This window comes from Pteronotus mesoamericanus, unplaced genomic scaffold (assembly GCF_021234165.1).
Source record: "Pteronotus mesoamericanus isolate MK-2021 breed Mesoamerican mustached bat unplaced genomic scaffold, CSHL_Meso_final scaffold_167, whole genome shotgun sequence".
Lineage (NCBI taxonomy): Eukaryota > Metazoa > Chordata > Mammalia > Chiroptera > Mormoopidae > Pteronotus > Pteronotus mesoamericanus.
The window spans coordinates 37,810,782-37,836,920 of NW_026555308.1; the positions used below are offsets into that span (position 1 = coordinate 37,810,782).

At 37.4% G+C, this 26,139-nt stretch overlaps 1 protein-coding gene across 1 annotated transcript in view; it reads left to right on the forward strand.

The window, feature by feature from the left end:
• MCC (MCC regulator of WNT signaling pathway) overlaps nucleotides 1-26,139 on the forward strand; it is a 405,074-nt gene that overhangs the window by 68,706 nt on the left and 310,229 nt on the right. The window contains exon 2 of the mRNA XM_054589958.1: nucleotides 2,449-2,696. Within this exon, the coding sequence (XP_054445933.1) occupies nucleotides 2,449-2,696 (248 nt within the window). The remainder of the gene's footprint in view (nucleotides 1-2,448; nucleotides 2,697-26,139) is intronic.

Consider the following 26,139-nt stretch of genomic DNA (forward strand, 5'->3'; position numbering starts at 1 on the left):
TGAATGCTTATGAAACTGAAATTAGGGTCTTCAACATTATATCTTTTTATGGTTCAAATTGAACAGTTAGGGGAAAAATAAACTTTTAGACTGTTTTTGAGTTCTTTCATAAGTAACTATTTCTGGCATAACTACCAGGTCCATAGGTGTCGTTAGTTGAGAATTGTGAATGGAATCATCTAACCTCTTATGCGAAGTAATGATTGCTTTTGCACAGCCCTCATTCCAATTGAATTTGGAATTTAGTGTCATTATGGGGTAGAACAATGCTTTTCTTTGCTTCTGAGCCTGGGAGGCCTAAGCCCATCTTTCCCATTATCTATGCCTGATGTTAGGCTGTGAATTTCTGTAAATGATAAATAGCTTCATTGAATTTTCACTTCCTACTCAATTCTTTACAAGTTAAAGGGAGAAGAATAGCCAAGAAACAAAAAAGGCTTTTATTTACAGAAAATAATAGCTGTGCATTGTGAAACCATGTAGTTTTGAGCTAAAAGTATTGATTATTTGCCATATTTTAATTTTGCTGCCTGGTGATTTGTGTTCTTTACACCACTAAATATTACCTGACTTGACCAGTTCCTCTGCTATGAACTTAAATCTAGTCTTGCCTCATGTTGAAATACTCTGAAGATGATATACATACATATATGAATATTAATAAATATAAAACACATTTTATAGAAGTTGCAGCAATAATGAAAGGAAAAAATTATTTAGAGGACTTTTTATTTAGAAAGAATTTAGAGGAAAAAAATGTTCATGAACATTTTGTGAAATTAATCAAAAGGTTCACTGTGGCTATTGCTGGGTAAAGGAATCATGTAATTTGTATTATCTTCTTTTATTTGTCTACATTTTCTACAATGAATGAATATATTTTCTGAAGTAATATACAGCCTGGCCAGGGTGTCTCAGTTAGTTGTTTGGAGCATTGTTCAGTGAAACAAAGAGTCACGGGTTCTATTCCCAGTCAGGGCACATGCCTGCATTGTGGGTTTGGTCCCAGTTGGGGCATGTGAGAGAGGCAACCAATCGATGTTTCTCTTCCTCCCTCTCTTTTCCTCTCTCTAAAATCAATAAGAATGTCCTTGGGTGAGGATAAAAGAAAAGTTTGGTTGGTAGGGTTTTTTTAAGACAAGTGCCTCTATGATGATGTTATTGCTACTAGTATATATAGTTCTCCATTATACTATCTTAGTTTTGGACAACTGCAGCTTAGTATCTCTTTCACTAAGAAATGTTCCTAGCCTAGGGCAAAGAAACTGTCATACTGCTCTGTCACTGAGGCTACTGGGTTGTTTTTATGGTGTGTATTGGTCATTCATATTTATTGAGCACCCATGTGCTGCCTTTTGTGGGAAAATAAAAAGACAGGTATGTGCAGGAAAATGTCCAAGTCGGGGCTCCTTTCAAAAGAGTGATCATTTTTAACTTCTGAGAATTTATGAATCAATCTATCAAAACAAACATGATGGAGATCTGCTATATACAGGATGATGGGATGGTAGCTGCACAGATAGATCTTAAGGGACATTGAAACATGGCCCACACAGGCTTTGGAAGCTTGGGGTCAGGCTGAGAAGATAAAACTTGAGTGTGTAAAAATATGTCGGATTCCAATGATGTATATTCTTGGTCAGCATAGTGTTGCTGTTCTTGTTGTTCCTTTTTTATTTTTTTATCAATTATTTTATTTATTTAATTTGAGAACCTATAGGCTGTATATACTTCTTAGTCAAACCACAAACTTCATCAATCCCTCTTATATCCCTGTACTTCACACATATACATTATGTCCCGGTCCAGCAAGGCATTTGGGATTTGATCCCTGCTCTAAGTCCTAGGGCTTGCTAATTGCTGATGGGAACGTGAAAAATATTCAAAGAAAGTCAGGAAAAATCAGAGGTAGGTGAGCACAGAGTCATGAAAGTGATGATTAAATAACATTTTAAAGAAGCTCTAAAATTAGGTAACTGAAATAAAGCAGCTCTCCCTACTATATTGGTTCAGAAAGCTGAAAACCGAGCTTGTTAAAATCTTTGTTGTTCTTTTACAACTTGACTAGATTTAACACTCTGCCAAGAGTAGAAACAATGTCTTTTTTATATTCTGAAACTCTACCTCACAGTGAGATTACAGAACTAAGCTCCACAGGTGCTCCATCAATTTCAAAAGATAGAAAAGGAGGGAAGGGTGTGGAAACAGGAAGAAAAAAGGGAACAAAAGATTTAAAGTTGCCCCACTCTTCCAAATAATAATGGCATTCTTGTCTAGAATAACTCTGATGAAACAGATCATTTTGCACACTTACCATTTTTCTAGAAGCAACGAGGTTAGAAATAGGTCTACTAGAGTCAAAAAAACCTCTTTTTTTTTCATGAACTACTTTCTCTCGTTCAAATGTCTCTCCTAAACAACTTTTCTTCTGTTCAACCCCTTCTGTAGGAATGACTTGTTGATGGTCTGTCGTCAGTTGAATATGGAAGAGTCTGTGGCTGAGATCATGAACCAACTGGGTGCAGATGAAAATGGGAAGATTTCCTTTCAGGATTTTATAAGATGCCGCATGCAGCTTGTTCGAGAAATTAGGAAGGAGGAGGTGGGACTTTCTGAGAAGTCAGACAACTCCTGTAAAAAGAAGAAGCTGAGGGATAGAATTGCTTCCTGGCCCACAAGCAGTGACAACAGTTTGGGTAGGTACAACCAGGTGACAGCTGGATAGTGCCCCCCTAGCTCTGCTTCCTTGACTTCTGTAAATGAGAGTGACCTGCCAGCCTGTTGCCAGCTTGTCCCTGGTCTGTCTTCTTGGCCACACTTCCCTGGGTGAGTGCTCACTATTTCCCGTTCTGTACCATAGCTTCACAGTTCCCAGTTTACCACTTTCATTATTTTAGTTTTTCCCTTTCCCAAGCATAATAATGCATTCAAATAGCTCCTAGAGAGGAGGGGCAAATTGGATGGCAAAGGTGGTAACTGCATCAGCAGGCATCAGAAACTACTTGAGAACTTTAAACTGTAGTACAGTGAGGTTAAAAAAAAATCTTTTTTATTTAATGTTTAAAATTTTTTCTATTAACATACTTGTTTTTCTGTTCTTTTTTTGAATTATATTTTATTGATTATGCTATTAACAGTCGTCCTGATTTTCCCCCCATTGACCCTCTCAACCCAGCACCCCCTAGTCCCTCAGGCAGTCCCCACACCGTTGTTCATGGCCATGGGTCCTTTGTAAAAGTCCTTTGGCTACTCCATTTTCTATACTGTATTTTTCATCCTCATGGCTGTTCTGTAACCACCTATTTGTACTTCTTAATCCCCTCCCCTCTTTCCCCATCTGGCACCAGTCAAAACACTCTCCATATCCATGATTCTGTCTCTGTTCTTGTTTGCTTAGCTTGTTTTTTAGATTCAATTGTTAATAGAGATGTATTTTTGCCATTTTATTGTTCATAGTTTTGATCTTCTTCTTTTTCTTAAATAAGTCCCTTTAACATTTCATGTAATAATGGTTTGGTGATGATGATCTCCTTGAATTTTTTCTTGTCTGGGAAGCTCTTTATCTGTCCTTCAATTCTAAATGATATCTTTGCTGGGTAGAGCAATTTTGGTTGTAGGTCTCTGCTTTTAATAACTTTGAATATTTCTTGCCAATTCCTTCTAGCCTGCAAAATTTCTTTTCAGAAATCAACTGATGGTCTTACGGGAACTCTCCTGTAGGTAACAAACTGCTCTTCTCCTGCTGGTTTTAAGATTCTTTCTTTATCTGTAACCTTTGGCATTTTAATTATGATGTGCCTTGCAGGAGTGAGCCTCTTTGCATCCATCTCGTTTGGGATTCCTCTGTGCTTCCTCGACTTGCGTGTCTATTCCCTTCACCAAATTAGGGAAGTTTTCTTTCATTATTTTTTCAAACAGATTTCCAATTTCTTGCCCTTTCCCTTCTCCTTCTGGCACCTCTATGATGTGAATGTTGGACCTCTCAAAGTTGTCCCAGAGGCTGCTCATACTATCCTCATTTTCTGGGTTCTTTTTTCTTCTTCTGTTTGGATGTTTTTTGCTTCCTTATGTTCCAAATCATTGATTTGATTCTCACTTCATCCACTGTACTGTAATTTCCCTGTAAATTGTTCTTTATTTCAATTAGTGTATCCTTTGTTTCTGACTGGATCATTTTTATGCTGCTGAAGTCCTCACTAAGTTCCTTGAGCATCCTTATAACCAGCGTTTTGAACTCTGCATCTGATAGATTGCTTACCTCCCTTTTGTCTAGCTCTTTTTCTGCTGTTTTGATCTGTTCTTTCATTTGGGCCATGTTTCTTTGTCTGCTCATTTCGGCAGCCTCCCTGTTTTTTTTCTATCTATTACCACATTTTTCCATGTATAATGTGCACTCACATTTTTGTGCATGCCATACATGGGATTATTATGCCCATGGTATGTGATTATTATGCTCATGGTATATACTCATTATACCCATGTATAGTGCACATTTTTATTTTTCCCACAAAAATTTGGGCAACAAACGTGTGCATTGTACATGGCAAAATACAGTAGGGAGAGCTGCTTTGACTCCATATCCTGATAGTGTGGCCTAATATATTAGGTGTCCTGTAGGGTCCAGTGGCACAGCCTCCACTATCACCAAAGCTGAGTACTTTGTGTGGACTGAGTATATCCTGCTCTTGTAGTTGAGCCTTGGTTGCTGTTGGCAGATCCATTGAAGGGATTTACTCAGGCCAGTCAGCTGCAAAGATTGACTCTGACCACTTACCACAAACCTCCACTCTCCATGGAGGATCAGCTGTGCAGGGGCAGGGTGATGGTGCTCCAGTGTGGTCTGTAGCTGTCCACTGGGTGTGCTTGCCCTGGCCCTGGGGTTTCCCAGATGGTGGAGGCCAAGGTCAGCTCCCACCTGTGTTTTGCACAGGGCCACCCTGCCTGAGCTATAAAGCAATCTGAGGTGGCTGCTGCTTATGCTGGGTTTGAAGCTTTCCAGGCAAAGCCAAGCTGTGGATCTAAGATGCCTGCTGCTAGTGCTGGGCCTAGGGCTCACTGAGGCCAGCTGTTGCTTGTTTGAGAGGACTTAGGAAGTTGTGTGGTATGAGCCAAGATCAACCGTTCATATGGAAAAGTAGCTTGGGTGGACCCATAACATGGGTGGGGCATAGTCTCTGGGGATCTCCAAGGCAGGTCAATCAATGTTAGCCAGGTTGATGGAGTCTCAGATATGGCACCAGTTTGCTGGCTCTGTGGCTCTGTGGAGGGAGAGTTTAGAAAAGGGAAAATAGCCTCTGCTCACCTTGATGCCGGGCACTTCAGTTTCTCCCTGTATGCTACTGGTGCCTTTCAAGGCTGCTACCCTGGTGGTAGAGCTCAGGAGGAGTGAGTTTTAGTAGTTGAGTCTGTGGGTTCTGTAAAAGGAACTCTTTGAGGCTTCAGCAGTTTCTGTCACTGACTCAATCACTGCTGGGTTTTGCAGCCAGAAGTTGTTGGGGCTTACCTTCCTGGCACTGAAACACTTGGATGGGAGGCCTGATGTGGGACTTGGACTCCTTGCTCCCAAGATATGCCTCCTGAATTTTTATCCACCACACATGGATGTAGGGAAGTTGTCAGACTTCCATTCACCTCGATTTCTGACAGTTCTGAGAGAAGGTTGTTCTATATTTTAGTTGTAATTTTGATGTAGTTATGCAAAGAGGCGAGCCATATCTGCCTATGCTGCCATCTTGACCGGAAGTCTATAAACATAGTTCTCCTGTCTGTAAATATTATTACTTCCTAGCAATATAAAATAAGCAATTAGAAAGTTCTTTAAAATGGTGATAATTATTGATGCTGGGTGATAGAAACATGGAGTTTATTGTGCATATTTTTGAGCAATCAAATACATATTTTCTAGTATGTTTGCAATTTTTCACAATAAAAAGTCTAAAGAAAAGAGGCTCTTAAAGAGTAGCTGACTAGCCCTGGCTGGTGTGGCTCAGAGAATTGTGCTTCAGCCTGTGAATGAAAGGGTCGCCAGTTTGATTCCCAGTCAGGGCACATGCCTGGGTTGTGGGCCAGGTCCCCAGTAGGGGCACATGAGAGACAACCACACACTGATGTTTCTCTCCCTTTCTTTCTCCCTCCCTTCCCCTCTGTCCAAAAATAAATAAGTAAAAATCTTAAAAAAAAAAAAAAAAAAAAAGAGTAGCTGAACAAGACAGGAAAAAGTATCTGAATTTTCTACCTATACTTGAGGGAAGTTTTTTTCCTTGAAAGTGTTTTCTGAGTCTCTCTGTTTCCTTTTGTGGCAGGTAGCACCTAGTGGCAAGAAGCAAACCTCCATGTTGATTGTCCATCATTTGTAAATATATACTAATTAGCATGGATAACTATGTAATGCCCTAAACACACACATGTGCACACAGACAGTCCACTGCTCCTGGCAGTAGAATAATTTAGAGCATCATTATTAAGTAACTGAAATTATAAAAATGTCCTTTTATCCTCCGTGCCTTACTATCTTAATGAGTTCTGTTTTAGCTTCAAACCAGATGTCTGGTAACGCATAAAATGTAAAAATATTTCATATTTTAAAAAAAATTCTTCTGAGTTTTAAAATAATGTATGTTCATTATAGAAAATAAAGACAAGCAGAAGATAATAAAACCAGAAATAATTACTACTTTTTACATCTCTCCCTCTCTGTTAATCTCTTTCTCTCTCTCTCATATGTGTCATTTAATTGTTTTTTACTATTTTTTTCCACATACTTCCTATATAGCTCTTTGCATTGCCCTTGTGCTTTTAAATAGCATTTGAAAGAAAGGTTTATAATGGTTGCATGACATAAAATGGACACAGTAATGTTTATTGAATTAAAAAATGGAATTCTTTTCATTAGACTGTATAGTCTAATTTTTCTGCCAAGATCATGGATTTCTTATGTAAATGCATAAATACACACATATATTTGAAGGGTTAAGTAAACTGTAGTATATCTCAACAAGTGAATACAATATAGCCATTAAGGTAGTGTATTAAGTGTATATCAAATTTGTATATAGATGGAATACTTTTGTGGAAAAAAAGACTGTACTGTCAAAAGTTGTATTTTAGTGTGTAGTATATGATTATAAATATTTTAAAAGCAATAGGTGTGATAGAATTGCTGACCATATCTAATTGGTTTGACCATCTCATAAGATTGTCCGAAATAGAGAAAAGGTTAAAAACAATTTCTTTTCATCCTTTTCTGTAACTCTATACCCTTGGAGAAAGAAGAAGTAACTGAGAGAAGATAAATTATAAAACGTGTCATGAACTGAGAAAAGACAGCTAATGTGAAACCTTTTACCAGTTTATTAGTTAAAGCTTCAGAGCCAGACTGAGCATGAATCCTGGTTCTGCTGCCTGCAGGACACTAAACAAGTTGCTTGACCTCTCGGTATCTCAGTTCCCAATCAAGTGTAACATAAGAACAATTGTTATTTGGAGGAATACGGAAGCAAATATATATTTTTATACATGTACTACATATATATGTAAAGTACATAAAACAATGTCTGGCACATAGTAAGCACTACATATTAGTTAATATTGTTATTATTATTACCACCCAGTTTTATTTCCTGGAAACTGTCACAATTACAACTCATATGTTGGAAAATAAACTCCTATTCAGTCTAATGTGAATGAAACATATTTTAAATTTTCAACAATTAAAGATTTACGTGTTCAATTAGTTCCTCTCTTTTCTACATCATTAATCTTTCCTTCTGACTCTATATATCTCCCACCTTGGGCACTCCCTTGACTTCATGTCCCTTTTAACTACTGCCCCACTCCTCTGCTTCTCTTCACAACAAAACTTTTCAAAGAGTTTGTCTACATTAAATGTTTATCAGTCCTCCCCTCTTATTGTTGCTTCAACCCACTCCTCCAACCTTAGTCATCACCACTCCACAGAACCTGCCCTTATTGCCTCCATGTTGACCAGCCCCCATGGTTCCTCTTCTGTCCTCATGTAAACCCCTGGCATATGACTCAGCTGACTGTTCCCTCACTGCATCTGTACTTTATTCTCTTGGACTTCTCCACCCTGCATTCTCCTGAGTTTCTGCCTACCATTTTGTTTTCCCTTTCTTAGTCTCTTTCTGTCTCTCTCTCTCTCTGTCTGTCTCTCTCTCTTTGCCTCCCTTCCTCCCTTCCTCCCTCCTTCTCTCCCTCTCTCTCTCCTCTTTTCTATACCACTTCCAAATTTTGACGTGCCTTGGGGTTACATTCTCTACATAGATGATATCATGTGGTCTCATGATTTTAATACTATTTTTGTGCCAGTGACTCCCAATGTATGTATCTAGCCCTGCCCTTTCCATGAACTTAAGAATCAGGCAAAACTGACACATATCCTTGGGTGTGCGATAGACCCTCTCAGCGTTCATTGCCCCTCTTCCCAGGGCCATTCCTCTCCCAGATATCCCCATCTAGCAAATAGCACCACCTACCAGTTTACTCAAGCCAGCAAGTCCCATTGTCTCTTTTGCCAAAGCACATCCAGAATTTGTCCACTACCTTTGTTCTACTGCAACCACCCTTGTCTTGACTACTAGAATAGTCTATAATTGGCCTCCACCAATTAATAATAATAATTGGTCTTCCTTCTCTCCACCAGATTTCATTCTTTACCCCACAGTCAGAGTGGTCTTTCAATGTGATGAAAACATACTTAGGTCATTCCCATCTTTAACACTCCATGGCTTACATAGTACCTAAAATAAAGTTCAAATTGTTTACTGCATTGTCTATTTTACCTTGCCTTGACTACTAGAATAGTCTATAATTGCCCTCCACCAATTAATAATAATAATTGGTCTTCCTTCTCTCCACCAGATTTCATTCTTTACCCCACAGTCAGAGTGGTCTTTCAATGTGATGAAAACATACTTAGGTCATTCCCATCTTTAACACTCCATGGCTTACATAGTACCTAAAATAAAGTTCAAATTGTTTACTGCAGTCTGGCTCACACCCACCACTCTAAGTTGATATCACAGTGACTCCTCTGATTTACTATGCATGCTCTAGCCACACTGGCCTTCTTGCTATTCTTGTCAGCAGACTCAGCCAGCCTCTACCCTTTGCCCTGGCTCTCTGCTCTGGTCTAGAACACTCTTCTTTCTGACTTTCCCATGGCATGACTGGTTCTTTCCTGTTATTCAGATTCCAGCTTAAATATTTCCTCTTCAGAGAGTCATTTCCAAGGTTACCTCTTGGCAATCACTCTTTCACATGACCTTATTGCTTCATGCCACTTACTCTTATCTGACATTACATTATGTACTTACTTGAAGACTTATGCATCTATCTGCTTCAGTGCAATAAAAGTCCACTAGAACACTGGTGACCTTGCTAGAGTACTGATATAACCCAGCACTTAGAACAGTGCATGGCACATGGAATATGCTCAATGTATATCTGTTGAATGAATTAATTAATGAGTGAATGTGTAATGCATTGAGTTCATACATTTTTAGGGAGGGATACATGAACATGCTATGCATGGTTCCAAACATTAAGGAAATTACCATTTAATTGTGGAGTCATAAGCTTATGACAAATTAAAAGTTTAAATTAGAGTCAGTAAAACCTGAGAAGCCATTGAATGGTGCAAAAGATAAGGCCTACAAGGAGATCTAAGTATTACTCTGACAAGGAGTTTGGGGAAATTGATAGTATTTTAACTTTGACTGCAGTTATGGAGAGAAATATTTTTAAAATGTTGTATTGTTGTGAGAAAAATTTAGGTTTAGCAGTCAAGTGTCAGAAAGACTGTACTGTCAGCCCCAACATTTAACAGTACATCCACAACAAGGAGTAGAGTTAGCAGAAAAAGAAGACCCACCAAAATATTGCATGTTTGAGTTGGAAGAGGAATTTTGATAGAGCCACAGAATACTGATTTCATGGGATGATCATAAATATTATATGAAGAAAGAATTCTTTTGTCAAATACATTTGAAAACTTTGGGTTAAACTAGATTAATAGTTTACTTTGAGACATCTCAGAGGATTTTATATTTCTTGTGAATCTTCAGAAGAGTAAAATATATAGCATATCTCACATTTAATTGACCATAACTTTTATTTACAAATCTTCTATTTGGCCTTGCAGTCTCTGTTCAAATATATGTTGGGGGAAAATTAAGATATCTGAATAACTGTCATAATAGATTTTTATATCTGTTTTAAGTCATCATAGAAATAGTATTTTAAAAATTTGCCCTGGCTGGTGTGGCTCACTGGATTGAGCGCTCACCCAATCCGAACCAAAGGGTTGCTGGTTTGATACCCAGTGTAGGGCACATGCCTGGGTTGCAGGCCAGGTCCCCAGTAGGGGGCAACCAAACATTGCAACCAACGAGATGCAACCAAACATTGATGTTTCTCTCTTTCTCCCTCCCTCCCTTTCTCTAAAATATAAAATAAAATCTTTTTTTAAAAATTTAATGTCTTTCAGGTACCAGCTATATAAAATTTAATAGTTATATCAATAGCAATAATAAAAATAGTTAAAAATTACTAATATTTACTATGTATAAGAAATTTTCTAGGCACTTGTATTCTATGCTAAAAAGGTAAATCCCAGGTTCACTACCAAGTTTCCATGGTTCTTAGACTTTGTTCCTGATTTTTCTGAGCTTCAGTTTCCTTGTCTGTAAAGACAGAGTAGTAATACCTGTGCTATAGGGTAGTTGGAAGGGCTTCGCAAGATACCATTTGAAAGTTCCTACACAGTGCCTGTTTACATTATCTAATCCTTGCAACTACCTTTGAAGTTCAAAATAGAACCCTCCTTATATAGAGGAGGACACTGAAGCTCAGAGAAGTTAAGTCAGTTACTCTAAGCCACAGGGCTATGAAGGAGTTGAGAACACTAAGAAGTGGCTTATTGAAAAAGATGATTCTGCCCTGGCTGGTGTGGCTCAGTGGACTGGGCACCGGCCTGCGAACTGAAAGGTCGCCAGTTCCATTCCCAGTCAGAGCACTTGCCTGGGTTGCGGGCCAGGTCCCCAGTTGGGGGCGCATGAGAGGCAGCCATAACTTGATGTTTCCCTCCTTCTCTTTCTCCCTTCCTTCCCTTCTCTAAAAATAAATAAATAAAATTTTTAAAGAAACTGAAATAGATGATTCTTTGAGTCCCCTGCAACTCTTGCTTAGAAAAACTCCTCTGAGGTTCAAGGTGCAAACTGAAAAGAGCACTGCTATTCAGAGGTCACTCCCTAAACTGCAGACACATGGTCCCCAGGGTCCAGAGGACGGATCAGAGGAAAATTCCTACTAGACTAAGTCCATTTCTTTGTTAGAAAAGTGGCAATATACATTATACCAAAAGAGTTACAAAGTTCTGTGTATGCTGCCTAAATTCCCAGTGGGAAAAAAAAAATCTAAAGTCAGTATAATTATTTGTAATTTTCATTTTTAAACTTTGATTTAAAATTTTTTAATTTAAATTTTAAAAATTTAAGTTACATATTTTAAATTGAGATTTAAATTTTTTAAATTCTCTTTATAATTAGGAAAGACTCTAGAGTTTTAAAATTTTTCTAGCATTAGGTATATATAGTACATGTTAGCAGTTTCCACGGAGCCTTTATTAAAACATTCCCTTTTAAATAAGCCGGTGTTTGTTGTTGTTGTTTTTACTTCAACCAGGCTGTAAACTTTACACGTGATTTCCACATATTTGTGTCAAATGTGTGAATTACATGAAAGAGGTAGCGCTTCAGGGTGATGACTATTGGAAAAAATCACAGGATTGCCTGAGGAGAACCGATGCACAGCCTTCGAGCTGGCCTAATGAGGCTGTTACAAGCCTGTGCTTTTCAGACCCTTGGGGGCACTTGTTTTTCTTTCTTTGGTTAGGTCTCAGAGAGCCCAAGAACTTATTTGAATCAAATCCCCATGGTTTTAAAACCTTGTTTAAGATAGCAGACATTAAAATCTGCTAATTAATACAACTAAATTTAATTTGTCCTAAGATTAGAACGGTGGGCACAGTTTCCAATAACCTATATCTTCAAAGACTCTTTATAGGCCTTTCCTTGAAATATATTCCTGCCTGATGTGTCTGCCTTCATTACTGCTCTGATAATACCACTATAGCCCACAAGGAACATAAAAAAGTACCCAAGTTTCCCAGAGAAACTATAGCACGAGCTTTCCTTAACAGGAACTCAGAGTAAAAGGTTAGATCAAAGAATATATAGTTTGGACAGGAAGGACTCCAAACCCTCCAAGCTTGAGGGAGGAAATGTAAGGACTTAGCCTGATTCCTTGGCAGATTTAAAGAAACAAATAAGCAGCCCCCGAGTTTTGGTTTAGTATCTTGCTTTAGAAAAAAATTAAAACCATAGTCATTTAATAGACACAAAACCTGTCTAGACCAGACACATTCCAGTTTTCCAAAATAAATGTTACTCCTAAATATTGTTGGGGGATTTTTCTCTGTGTATAAATATTTTTCTAAACCCTTAAAACAGGTTAAATTAAGTGAGACAAGAAGGCATTTTTCCAATCCAATTGGATTAGTCTTAATAGGTAGGGTTCTGGCTGGTGAATAAAGAAAGCAAAAGAGCCCTAAATCCCCTATGGGCCCTGAGTGAGCAATTAATAATTAACACGGAGCCTTTTAAACAAAGTCATCTTGAGAGATTCATTGTTAAAAATACTGACCAGCTAGCAAAAAAGCAGACTAAAGTCACAAAGGTTTTTAGCCCTGATTGAAGGTTTCAGGAAGTGTGTGGGGTTTTTGTTGTTGTTTTACATACTCGAAGCCCTGTGTCATAGGATGAACAATGTATTTTTTAAAATTTATTCTACTCCTTAATTGGGAGTTAGAATAGGTTTCCAAAATCTGTAAGTAATAGGTACCATTTTATGCTTTTTAATTGCATGCTGAGAATACTGTCAACCAACTTTCTGCAGCTTGACTGTTCTTTAGATTTAGTTTGGGCAGACTCTGGGTGAGTTCACTTAGTTTCTTTCTATCTCTTTGTATTAATCCTTGTCCTTCTGGTCCTTGTGCAGTCTCTAATCCCCTTTTCAGATCCACACTGCCATTGTCCATATATAGATCCTTCTCCTCACCCTCCAAATTTTCCTCCTAGCTTCTTTCTGAATGATTTTAATTGATGCTGCTGTGACTTCTAATATTGTTAATGTGTATTTATGGTAAAATGCATTGATTCTATTCTGTCTACTTAACAGACTCTACTATATCACCTCTGAACTCTTTGGGCTGTCGAGACTCCTTACCCTCTAATTACTCACTACCATCTAATGGCCTCATCCTACCTTAATTTTTCCCCATTATTTCCCCACAGAGACCCTTTGCTTCAATAATACTAGTCTGATTGATACATACTCCTCAAACCTACCTTTTTTTTTTTAATCCTCACCCAAGGATATGTTTATTAATTTTAGAGAGAGAGGAAGGGGAAAAGAGAGAGAGAAACCTCATCCAGTTGCCTCCCATAGTGCCCGGACTGGGAATGAAACCCACAGCTTAGGTATGTGCCCTGTCCTGGAATCAAACCGGCAACCTTTTGGTGTATGGGACAAAGCTCCAACCAACTGAGCCACCTGGCCAGGGCTCAAACCTCCTTCTTGAGTTTTGTTCCTTCTATACTGTTAGTGTTTTTTGGCGAAAAATGGCAAACACCCAACACTAATACTTTGAAGGGAGAGAGGAGAGGAGAGGGAAGGGGAGGGGAGGAGAGGCAGTGGGAGGGGACAGGGAGGGGAGAGGAGATGAATGTAAACGTATTGAAGTCTAGGTGGTTAGATCTTGTATGGATGGATCCCAAGATTCGAATGCCATCGATCTTCCCTCCGTGTCTCAGCCATTTCCTTCAGAATTGGCTGTATTCCCAGGCTCCTTGTTGTGGCTTCCAGCAGCCCCAGGTTTACAGGTTATTCTGTTGAGTAAACACAAAAGAAAAGAGTGATTTTTTTTTTTCCCTTCACAGAAGTTCCACAAAAGTTCTGGAAATTGGTCTTACCAGGTCTTGGGTCATATACCTATCCCTGAACAAGTCCCTCTGGCCAGAACAGTGCAGTGGTCTGGTGGGCCAGGCCTGGATCACACACTCCACCTGTTAAAACAGGGGTCAAGTTATCTCTACCCCGATCATTTAGACGTGAGTGGAAGAAAGGGGGCAGGGAGCCTAGGTGCTGTCACCACAAGAAGAGCAAATAGATGCTAGACAGGCAAAAAGAACAGATGTCTACCACATGGTCGTATAATATAAATCTTGCCTTCTTTCTTTTCTTTGTATACACACCCTTGCAATCCTCAAAAGGCTTTAATGACACTACATAAAATTGATATGTACATATATATATTTAGCAACTAGGAGATTCACATGTGTCTTGTTACACAACCAAATTGTTAAATTTTTAAAATGAATTTTATGTCTTAATGTGTTTTTATTATATCCTGTGCATATATCTATCATTGTAATTATGAACTATCCTGTCTTACAATTATCCATTAGTATATTTACCTCCTCTACTAGACTATGCACCCTGAGCAAATAGCACAGAGCCTACACATGGCAAGCATTGGAAGAATGTTTGAGCAATAAAAGAGTATTTTGGTGAGCAAAACTTGGTACTCTAGTTTCAGGTATAGTAACTATTTGTTGATTTATTTTCAACCTTCAGAGCATGGGCTTCTATCTTTGAGGTACAGTTATTCCTTTGAAATAAGACGTGTTTGGATCCAGGAAATCTTTAAAAGAAAATGAGTCCAAATAATGAGTTATAGATTAATCTGATAAAGATGAATTTTTCCCTCAAATTTATCCTTATCCTGAGGTTATGGTCTCAAGCTGGATGTAATAAAAATGCCAGGGCATTGAGTTTATTTTAGCTAATATCCAGGAGGTGCCTTCACTATGATACTTGCTGCTGAACTGACAGAACAAGCAAAAGGTATGGTGTGCTTGGTTGAAAATTATGGCCACAATATTGTTCAGCTTTCTAATGAAAGGTAGAGTCTTTTCCTCTTGAATCTAGGGAAACCTTGTGATTTATTTTGACCAACGGAATGTGACAAGAGTGGAATTGGACAAGTTTTGGAACATAGGCTTCAAAATGCTTTACAGCTTTTTGATTCACCTCTTAGGACATCCCTGTCACAATGAAAGGAAATCTGGGCTAGACTAACAAATGACAAGAAACCACACAGAGAGGCTCAGCCAACAGCCAGCAACTAGGCCCCAAACACATGAGTGTGCACATCTTAGTCCCTCCAACCCCATTGGTGCTACCAGAGGACTGCAGGTCACATTGGCGGTTCCAGATTAGAAAAGACAGAGAACTTCCCAGGAGAGCCCAGACAAAATTGTTGAACCCAGAATTACAAGAAACAAGTGCTATTCTAAGTTACTGTTTTATGATTCCTTGTTATGTTGCAGTAGATAAGTGATACACATAGGGAATTACCCTTAAGAAGTTTGCGAAATTACTCTGAATTTGGATACAAAGGACCCAAAGCCATTTCCAGATTTCAATGCAATCCCTGTAAAAATTCCAATGGCATTTTTCACAGAAATATAAAAACCAATCCTAAAATTCATATAGAACCACAAAGACTCCAAATAGCCAAAGAAATTCTGACAAAGAACAAAGCTGGAACATCACAGAGTCTGATTTCAAGCTATATTATAAAATTATAATAAAAAAGTATGGTATTGGCATAAAAACAAACACATAGACCAATGGAACAGAATCAAGAGCCCAGAAATAAACCCACATATATACAATCAACTAATACCTGACAAAGGAGCCAAGAACACTCAATAGGGAAAGGATAGTCTCTTCAATAAATGATGTTGGGAAAGCTAGATTTTCACATGCAAAGAAAAGAAATTAGACCCTTACCTTATGCCACTCATAAAAATTAGTTGAAATTGATTAAAGACTTAAATGTAAGACCCAAAATGTAAAACCACTAAGAAAAAGGTCCTTGATGTGGCCTTGGCCACAAATTTTTGGATATGACACCAAAGGCACAAGCAACAAAAGCAAAAATAAATAAATGTACTACATAAAACTAAAAAGCTCTTACACAGCGAAAGAAATAGTCAGCAAAGTGAAAAACGAACTCATAGAATGTGAGAAAGTATTTGCAAACATGTATCTGATTAGGGATTAGCATCCAAAATACTAAAGAAACTCATACAACTCAATAGCAAAAAAAGAAAAAAGAAAAAAAATAAAGAAATCGATTGAAAATTAGTAGAGGACTACAACAGACACTTTTCCAAAGAAGATACACAAACGATCAACAGGTACATGAAAGGTGTTCAACATCACTAATCAACAGGGAAATACAAATCAAAACTACAATGAGACATCACCTCACACCTGTTAGTATGAGTATCATCAAAAAGAGATGAGTGTTTGTGACGATGTGGAGAAAATAGGACGCTTGTACACTCTTGGTTGGAATGTAAATTGGTGCAACTACTATGGAAAACAGTATGGGGGTTCTTCAAAAATTAAAAATGGAATTACCACATGATCCAGAAATCCCACTTCTGAGTATATATTTGAAGGAAATTATTATCTCAAAGAGGTATCTACACTGCCATATTCATTGCAGCATTATTTGCAATAGCCAAAATATGGAAACGTTAAGTGTCCACCAATGGATGAATGGATAAAGGACATGTGGTATATAGATAATGGAAATTTATTCATCCATGAGAAAAGGAAATCTTGCCATTTGCCATAACATGGATGGACCTTGTGGGCATTTTACTAAGTAAAATAAGCCAGAAAGAGAAAGATACTGTATGTTCTCACTTATATGTAGAATCAGAGCCAAACTCTAAAAGGAGGGTCAGAATGATGGTTCCCAGGGGCTGGAAGGTAGGAGAGATGTGGAGATGTTGGTCAAAGGATACAAATTTCAGTTACGAAGATGGGTAAGTTCTTGAGATCTAATGTATAGCATGGTGACTTGGTGATTATAATTGAACTGTATCATATACTTGAAAGTTTTTAAGAGAGTAAATCTTTCATGTTATAATCACACGCACTAAAAGATAACTACATGAGAGGATGGAGGTGTTAACTAACCTTATTGTGGTAATCATTTCATAATGTGTACATGTATCAAATCATCACTTTTCACACTTTAAACTTACAGTTGTTAATATCTCAGTAAAGCTGGAGAAAAGACAAAAGATATAAATAACACTAGTACAGGATTGGATCTAATCCAGTGAGAAATATGTGAGGCACACAGGATATTAGGAGATAAGAAAGGAAAAGCCAGAGAAGACTCTTGGAAAAAATGAAGCCCAAGCTGATGAGAACTAGAAAGAATGAAAAGGATGAAGAAATAAAGAAACACACCTAGGTGGTGATGAGTTAGAGTTCATTATAAAGTATTTTTACCTATAATGAAATTAAATTTAACTAAACATCCCTATGCCTTATAATAAGTTATGTGAAACATTTGGGGAGCATTCAGAAGTGCTTGGAGGACTCGAGGCGGGGGCGGTTACCAAAAGCTCCAAAAGAAACAGGCTGTATCTCTCATACATTAATTTAATTGGTTATTTGGAGGGAAAGTTGTAAATTTTTTTACAAATAAGTTGTAAACTTAGTGATTTGTTTAATTGTATTAAAGCATATGCTATTATATGTAGAGTAAATTTCAAAATTCAAATGAATTTTCAAGAGACGTCAAAGAAATCTCTGGCTTGGAGGTAATTCAGATTATCCCCCCAGACTACTTTGACACATTTGGGTTATTTTGGTGGAAAAGACTGACAGGCACTGTATTAATGGATCCCTTTACAAGTGTAAACCATGGAGCTTCTTTCTGTTCTAGTTTGTGTTCTTGGGCTGTTTAGGGCTCTTGACATCTGAGCTGACAATTGCTCTGGTACCAGGTAGTAACTTACGGAGCCCATTGGGGCCATGGAGGAAGGAGGACCTAAAGCTGCCCAAACATTGTTAAGATCTCCAGCAAAGACATTTTCTACAGTGACTATTGCTATGACTTTGCTATTTTTTTTTTTTAAATAGAGGTCCCAACACAGCATGTATAGGGAAGCAATCCTGCAGTGACTATGAACTAACAGAAAAATCTTGATTACTCAGTGACAATTTATATGTGTTAAATCTTCTTTCAAATTATGAGCATAATTAAGGCTATAACATGATAATGTCCTTAATATATCTCACAGATACAATAACCTACAGGTCAGCAGCATCTATTAAAACAAAATTTCTCCTAACCTAATGAAAATAGGAAACACTAAAATAGAGGAAAAAATTGTTAAGGTTTAACCTGAGAAGTTATATCATTTGCCATGAGAAGGCAAAGAGATCTTCTGAACAAGGGAATATGGTAGGATATTATAAATTACCTCCCTACCCCCAGTCCCTCTAAGTTATGTCTTCATCGATTATTTGAGGTGTTTGGAGTTCTTCAATTATTGAACCCACATACTAAAATGTAAGCATGAACAGCTAACCAAAGAAACCAGAGGTAACATGACTTTGACGTCATCTGAGAGAGTGAGAATAATGGAATTAGATGTATGTTATTTACCAATCAGAATGAAAATGTTTCTGTATTGGAAGTATTTGAACTTTAGTTCTTTGTCTTTGTTTGGCACTTCAAATGTCAAATTCTATTTGCGATAACTTGGCTATCATCTCTCCATTATACACTCATGCAGACAGAAGGAAAAGCTAAAGGATGATGCAGGAAGAAAAAATAGGGTTCTTCTTTTTTAAAAAGCTCCGAAGCAAGGATGTAAAATATAAATTACTGGATTCTCAGGTACTTTCTGAGATTAAAGGTGTCTTGTGTAGATTAGTACTTCATTTAAGTCAATACATTGTTGTATGATGGTCTAAATTTTTGTAAAATGATGTCACAAGTAGTGCAGACTGGTTTCAACTTACTTTCTGATTATGTCTTTTATTGATTTTTCAAGCTACTTGGTACTGCTCCATTTGAGTATGTTATTTAGCCCATTTTCCTGTGGCATGAATCACTTTACTTTAGTCAGCGTAAAACAAAAAGTTCATGGGAATCCAGGTGTGCTTATCTCAGTGGTAATCCTGGCATGAAGGGTACCAGTGATTACCTGTGTTGATTGTATCTTTTGAACCACATATAACACAATAAAATTGTTCATCTATTTTCTCTCCCACATTTTACTCGAAGCAATTTATTAACTGTCACTGTTTTTATGGGATGTTGAAACCATTCCAGTTTCAGTGGCAGTGATACAACTTGGCATGATTTTAGGTATTTTTTAGTGGAATAAAAATGATTACTTGGCTGAGATAAAGGTTCGTTCTGCTCACAGAGAGTGTTTACTTTGGCCAGACTATTTCATTGTCCATTGTTCATTCTAGAGAACCTGTCACTCAACATTATAATCACAAAAGGCTTAGGAAGGCTTATTTTGCTTCCTTGTTATCTCTTCTAAGACCACTGCAAGTTCATTGGAGAAAATAAATGAAAGGGCATTAGTGAATGAGTGTTTGAGTTAGTTAACTTTTTATGGTTGTTTTGGAAGGATTTTCTATGGTTTCCCGATGATTCATTTAAGTTTGCTATCTCTAAGAAAAACATTTTTGACTCCAGTTGAAGCAAAGTTAATCTGTTACCTTGTGTATTTATTTAGTTCTCCTTTTTATGGATGCCTATCAGTCAGTTCTAGATAAATGTTTTTAAAATTACCATGTCAGACCTCTCTGTTGGTATTTATAGTGTTTTCATTGATTTATCTGACTTAATATTTAGAGTTCTTTGATAAAATTTTCCTCTTGTGTTACAAGATTACAGTCCGGAGAGCCTGTTAAATGTCATGTAGTTTCACTCCCTATTTAGTTTAAATGAAAGAACAGAGACCAGAAGGGTTAAATAATAATTCTCAGTTCCCAGAATTGGCGACATGGCGGAGACCAGGCTGGAACTCTCCTGGCTCCTGGTCTAATTGTGTTTTAACTAATGCACATTGCGATGTTCCTTCCTCTTTTTCTCTTTCTATATTAACAAAAATTTAGAAATCTGCTCTCTAAGATTGTTTGTTTTTCTTGTTAGAAAGTTTTATGTAGAGATTTAGATGTGAAAATGCCACCCTGGACTCCTAAGGAGTACGTTTGTTTTCTATCTCACCTATTTCAGTTGCTTTAATGCCAAAACCACAGCACTCAAAATGCTTATATTTTCCTATCACCTTATACTTTGCCCCTTCCATTTCTTAGCTTATATCTTGCTTCAAAGGGCGAAGAACAGTAACTGGGCCCAGAATCTCAGGGATATAAACGTTAACATTTCACCTTGCCATGTGCATGTCAACACAGTACTTAATTTGATGTCCTTCATCTTCGAGCTTGCCTCCAGATGGTACCGGCTCTTACGCAAAAACCCTCCTAATAATAAAAGCACCCCATGGTAGGTGTATACCTCTGGTGTAACTATTGGGACTCTAATAGGATATGTACTTGGGTCTACAGGGCCACACCCCGGAGATAGGTGGGTTATCCTCTGAAAAGGAAAGTGATAGCTGATGGTTCCTCCCAGTCCATCACCTGGGGAAGAAGAGTAGGTCCTCAGACACAGAGCTGCAGCTCAGAAGGTTTGCAAATGCTAACTGAGGACAGGTGGTCAACAAAAATCAGTGAAGCTGACCAGAAGGCAGCTCCAGCAAACTGGAAGGCATGTGCTCATTTACAAAGGGGCAGCTATTGCTGAACTACAGCCAAACATCCCCATGTAGGAATGGGGCAATATGTTTCCAGATCTTTCATGTTAATGCATGTACGTGTGTATTCAATGCCTGAAAATATTCTTGCTTTTATTAAATGTGATGTCTCCAAATTTTCAATGCTGATAACTAAATTTTTAAAAAATAAATTTTAGCTGGAAACTCCATACTGTTTTCCACAGTGGCCGCACCAGTCTGCAGTCTCACCAACAGTGCACAAGCGTTCTCTTTTTTCCACATCTTCGCCAACACTTGTTGTTTGTTAATTATTAATAATAACCTTTCTGATAGGTGTGAAGTGTTATCTCATTGTGGTTTTAATTTGTATTTTTCTGATGATTAGTGATGTTGAGCACCTTTTCATATGTCTATAAGCCATCAGTTTGTCCTCTTTGGAGAAGTGTGTATTCAGGTCCCTTGCCCATTTTTTAACTGGATTGTTTTTAGGTTTTGTTTGTTTGTTTTTTGGTGTTGAGTTTTATCAATTCTTTATAAATTTTGGATATTAACTCCTTATCTGATTGACAGATATATTCTCCTATCCAGTGGGTTGTCTTTTCACTTTGTTAATGATTTCCTTTGCTGTGCAAAAACTTTTAAGTTGGATGTAGTTCAATTTTTTAATTTTTTCTTTTGTTTCCCTTGCCTGAGGATATATATCAGAAAAAATAGAAAACTACCTTATGACCCAGCAATTCCACTTCTAGGAATATATACAAAGAAACCTGAAACACTGAATCAAAAGAATATATGCACCCCTATATTCATTGTAGCGCTGTTTATAATATAATAGCCAAGTTTTGGAAGCAGCTGAAGGTACCCATCAGTAGATAAGTAAACAAAAAAATCTGTGGCACATTTACACAATAGAATATTACTCAGCCATTAAAAAAAAAAAGGAAGGACATCTTGCCTTTTGCCACAGCATGGATGGTCCTAGAGGATATTATGCTAAGTGAAATAAGCCAGTCAGAGAAAGACAGATACCATATGATTTCACTTACATGTAGAATCTAATGAACAAAATAAAGAAACAAAATAGAAACAGACTCATAGATACAGAAAACAGACTGACAGCTGTCAGAGATGGGGTGGAGGGCAGTTGAAGGGTTAGGCAAAATAGGAATTAAGCAAAAAAAAAAACCCCCACACACATACCTCATAGACACAGACATCAGTATGGTGATTACCAGAGGGAGAGGGAGATGGGGGCAGATAAAGGGGGGATAAAGGGTAGCAGAAGGAGACTAGACTTTAAGTGGTGAACACACAATACGTTATACAGATGAATAATTATAGAACTGTACAACCTATATAATCTTATTAAACAATGTAACCCCAATTAATTCAATAAAAATATGTTTTAAAAATTTTAACTGGAATGGAACTAATAAAATATATCTGTGGGCCAGATATAGTTCATAGTCCACCAGTCTGCTGCTTCTGCCAGAAGGAAGACCTTAAGTCAGCACAGTAGGAGATGACTTCTTTCTGAACCTGCATATCTCACTTTTGGAAAAAGAGGAATTTGACTGTCTAGTTTTATGCTCTTTAATATTGGGAACTAAGATAATACCCATAATAAAGGGTAGGACTAGGAATCAAAATAGGATAGGGCTGGTACCCACAAAGAGTAAGTCACCTCTGATAAGCCTGAGTATGTATTTTCATGCCATTTTTATGTTAATTTCTCTCTGAAAATTTCTAAAATATTTTTATGAATGTCACCACTTTGCTCAGTTTGGGGTATTAAGAACAGTTGCCGTTCTTGGATCACCATATCAAAGGGGAAAACAGCTCTGCCTCTTCATGGCTTGGGCATGGTAGCAGGGGGATTAGATGAAAATCCTAAATGGGAAGGTGAACAATGAAGACAGTAGTTGGGATAATTAGGTTCTGCTATATCGGCTCCTTCTAATGGAGGAGCTTCTGTCCATATGGAGTTGGTATGCACCGCCTTTCCAGAACAGGGATGTGTTCACCAACTCAGAAACTCCTGGACTCATTAAGGGCATTTTTATTGAGGTTTCATTTTGTAGGCATGGCTGATTAAATCATTGGCCATTGATGATTGAACTTAATTTTCACCATCTGGGATCCCCATTCTCCACCAACCTTGAGTCATCTTATTAGTACACAAAAGATCCTCTTATCATTTGGGGAATTCCAAAGATTTAAAGAGCTCTGTGCCAGGAACAGAGAGCAAAAACCAATGTGTATTTTTTATTACATCACAAAAGCACTATTAGAAATAGGCTTATTTCAAAATTGTAAATGGTAAAATTCACAAGAAAGAACAGTTTTAAATTTGGTATCTACCAATAAAACACCTCAAAATACATGAAGTAAAAATTGACACCTACAAAAGAAATATCCCAATCCACAATCATTAGGAAAGATATTAGCATATTTCTCATTAATTACTAGGACAAGCAGACTTGTTCTAAAAATAAATAAGGCTCCATAAGATTTGAACAACCCAAATAATAAGTTTGACATAATGGGCATATAAAGCCCACTTCACCGAACAACTGTAAGAGATACTTTATTTTCAAGTGTATGTGACACATTTGTATAAATTGATCATGTATAGGCCATAAAACAAGTCTCAACAAATTTGAAGGGATTGAAATAACACAAATCATATGTTCTGAATACAATGAACCTATAAATCATTAAGTGCCAAACCCCATATGATAGGAAATTAAAGAACATACTTTGAAATAATCTATGGATCTAAGACAAATTTATGAACATTTAAAAATAATATGAATTGGAAGATTATAAAAATATCAATTGAATTGCAGTACTTAGAGGAAATTGGATTGCTTTCTAAGAATTTAGAAAGAGAACAGCAATATAAACACAAAGTAGAAGAAAGGATATAATAAAGATAGGAATAAAAATTAATGAAATAGGAAAAAAACACAACATAGAGGCACAATAAAGACTGAAGATTTTTTTAAAGACATATGAAATTGATAACTTCCTGACAAGAACACTAAAGTAAAAACAGAGAGGGTGCAAATAATTGTTAAAGAAAATAATAAAGATTATGACAAAGCAAAGATTGATTGCTGCGTGGGAAACTTTTACTGCCAAGCAGGCAACCCAGTCAAGCGTGGAGTCCAGAAAGGCTCTTCAGGCAGAAGTTTGGGAGGAAAGACCACAAACCATCTTGGTCCTGTTTTAGCAATGCAAAACACCTAGCTGCTGTCGATTAGCAATATCAGTGTTTATTGGTTGGGTACACACTGGGCTGACTGAAGGCCATATGCTATGTAGGTATGGCATGTAGCAGGAGGAGGGCATCCAAGGGCCTCTGGTTTGCACATAGAGCAACTAAGTCAAGATTGTGTGATCCAGCCAGTCTGCACTGTTGTTGGCAGGGCAAGTGGCCGAGTCAGGGTTTGTTTTAACCAATATCAGGAGTGAAAAGGAGACATCCCTACAGAAGCTGTGGACATAAATTAAAAGAAAATACTATGAACAGCTTTCTGCCAATATATTTAAAAATATAGAAGAAATAAAGAAATTTCCAAAAAAAATATATCTTACTAAACTGAGTCATTAAAAAATATAAAGCCTTGCCCTGGTTGGTGTGACTCAGTGGATTGAGCACTGGCCTGCGAACCAAAGGGCTGCCAGTTCGATTCCCGGTCAGGGCACATGCCTGGGTTACAGGCCAGGTCCCCAGTGAGGGGTGCATGAGAGGCAATAACACATTGGTGTTTCTCTCCCTCTCTTTCTCCCTCCCTCCCCCTCTGTCTAAAAATAAATAAAATCTTTTTTAAAAAAACCTTTATTAAAAAAAAGAAATGTAGTCTGAATAGTTCTATAACTAAGAATGAAATTGAAAGAGTAATTTTAAAAATCTTTCTACAAGGGACACTCAAGCCCAGACAGCTTTACTGGCAGGGTCTACCTAACATTCAAAGAACAAATAACCTTACTCACATATAACCTTAATGGTAAAACATGAAAAGGACAATATAAGAAAGAAAAACTAGAAGCCAATTTTACTTTTGAATAGAGATGCAAAATTCTAAACAATTTTTTGCAGACTCAAATCAATAATATATAAATAAGATACATATTTTGATTATGTTGTGTTTGTCTTTTGTATGTAAGATAGGTTTAACGTTTAAAAAATAGTATAATCCAACATTAAAAAAATTAAATGAAACAAACCAACTTTCTAGGAATAAAGAATAGTATAGTTACACTTTTTGCTAAGAATCTGGGATCAGAACCATTTTTTGTATTCCCATTTGTATGTTTTTCCCACCTGGCACTGTCCATTTTGATTAGGTTAATTTTCAGCCAAAAAATGTGACGAGCCCCATGGGCATGCCACGCACAGGGCATGTGCAGTGTTTCTCATCACGGCGCACAGGCCCACTTTAGTTGTCCCCACTCGGTCTGCCATTTCTGATACTTAAAAATTAGTGACTGTCCAGGTCTTCCTGAATACATGGCCCATTAATAGGCCTTGTAAGGGAAAGATAAATTGATTCAAAATTCAGTCCCTGCTTTCTAACCAAGAGAGGCAAATCTTTTTCTTTTAATCTTAAACTCTTGTGGACCATGGCCATTAACCCCCTAACTCCAAACCCTCCTCAGTTTCAGGTTTAATTCTTTGCTCTAATGTCTCTTCTTTTTAACACTTTCCCTAAACTATCCTTTGAATTCTTTAGCCCTGAGTCAACCCTCTTGCTTTTCATCCTTTGTATATCTAGTTTAGACAAGCCAAGAGAATAGCTGCCAAATATTATTTTTAATTACTTTTTTGAGTTAAAAATGCTTGCCTCAGCTGTGCTTTTATAACTGTATTATTAACTGCCGAAGGGCACTTTGCCTTTTCTATTAAATTTGGTGAACAGAACAATAGAATCTGAAGCTGGAGAAGAATTTTAAAGGCTATTTATTCCAGCTGTCCTTTTGGTTGCCTCTAAAGAATCTTCCGGTAAGTGTTCTCAAGCCTGTGTTTAAATACACCAAGGATAGGTGAATTTACTTGTCATGAATGGGATATTAAGCAATACCCACTAATGATGATGATGTTGATAAGCACATTTTGGTAAGAAAAATGCATTTCTTCATAATGTTCTTTCTTGTCACATAACAACAGTCTTAAAGTGGAGGAGGAAAGGGAATTGCATTTCAAAATACATCCTCCACTCTATTCCCAGTGTTTCACTAAATTCAGTATCCCTAGATAGGACACTTGTGACACATTCAGAATAAGATGCTCATAGGTTCACTTCCTGAAAATAGCCTCCAAACATCAATGAAATGACTTTTATCACTTGGAAGGCAAAATTATTTACCTCCCCTT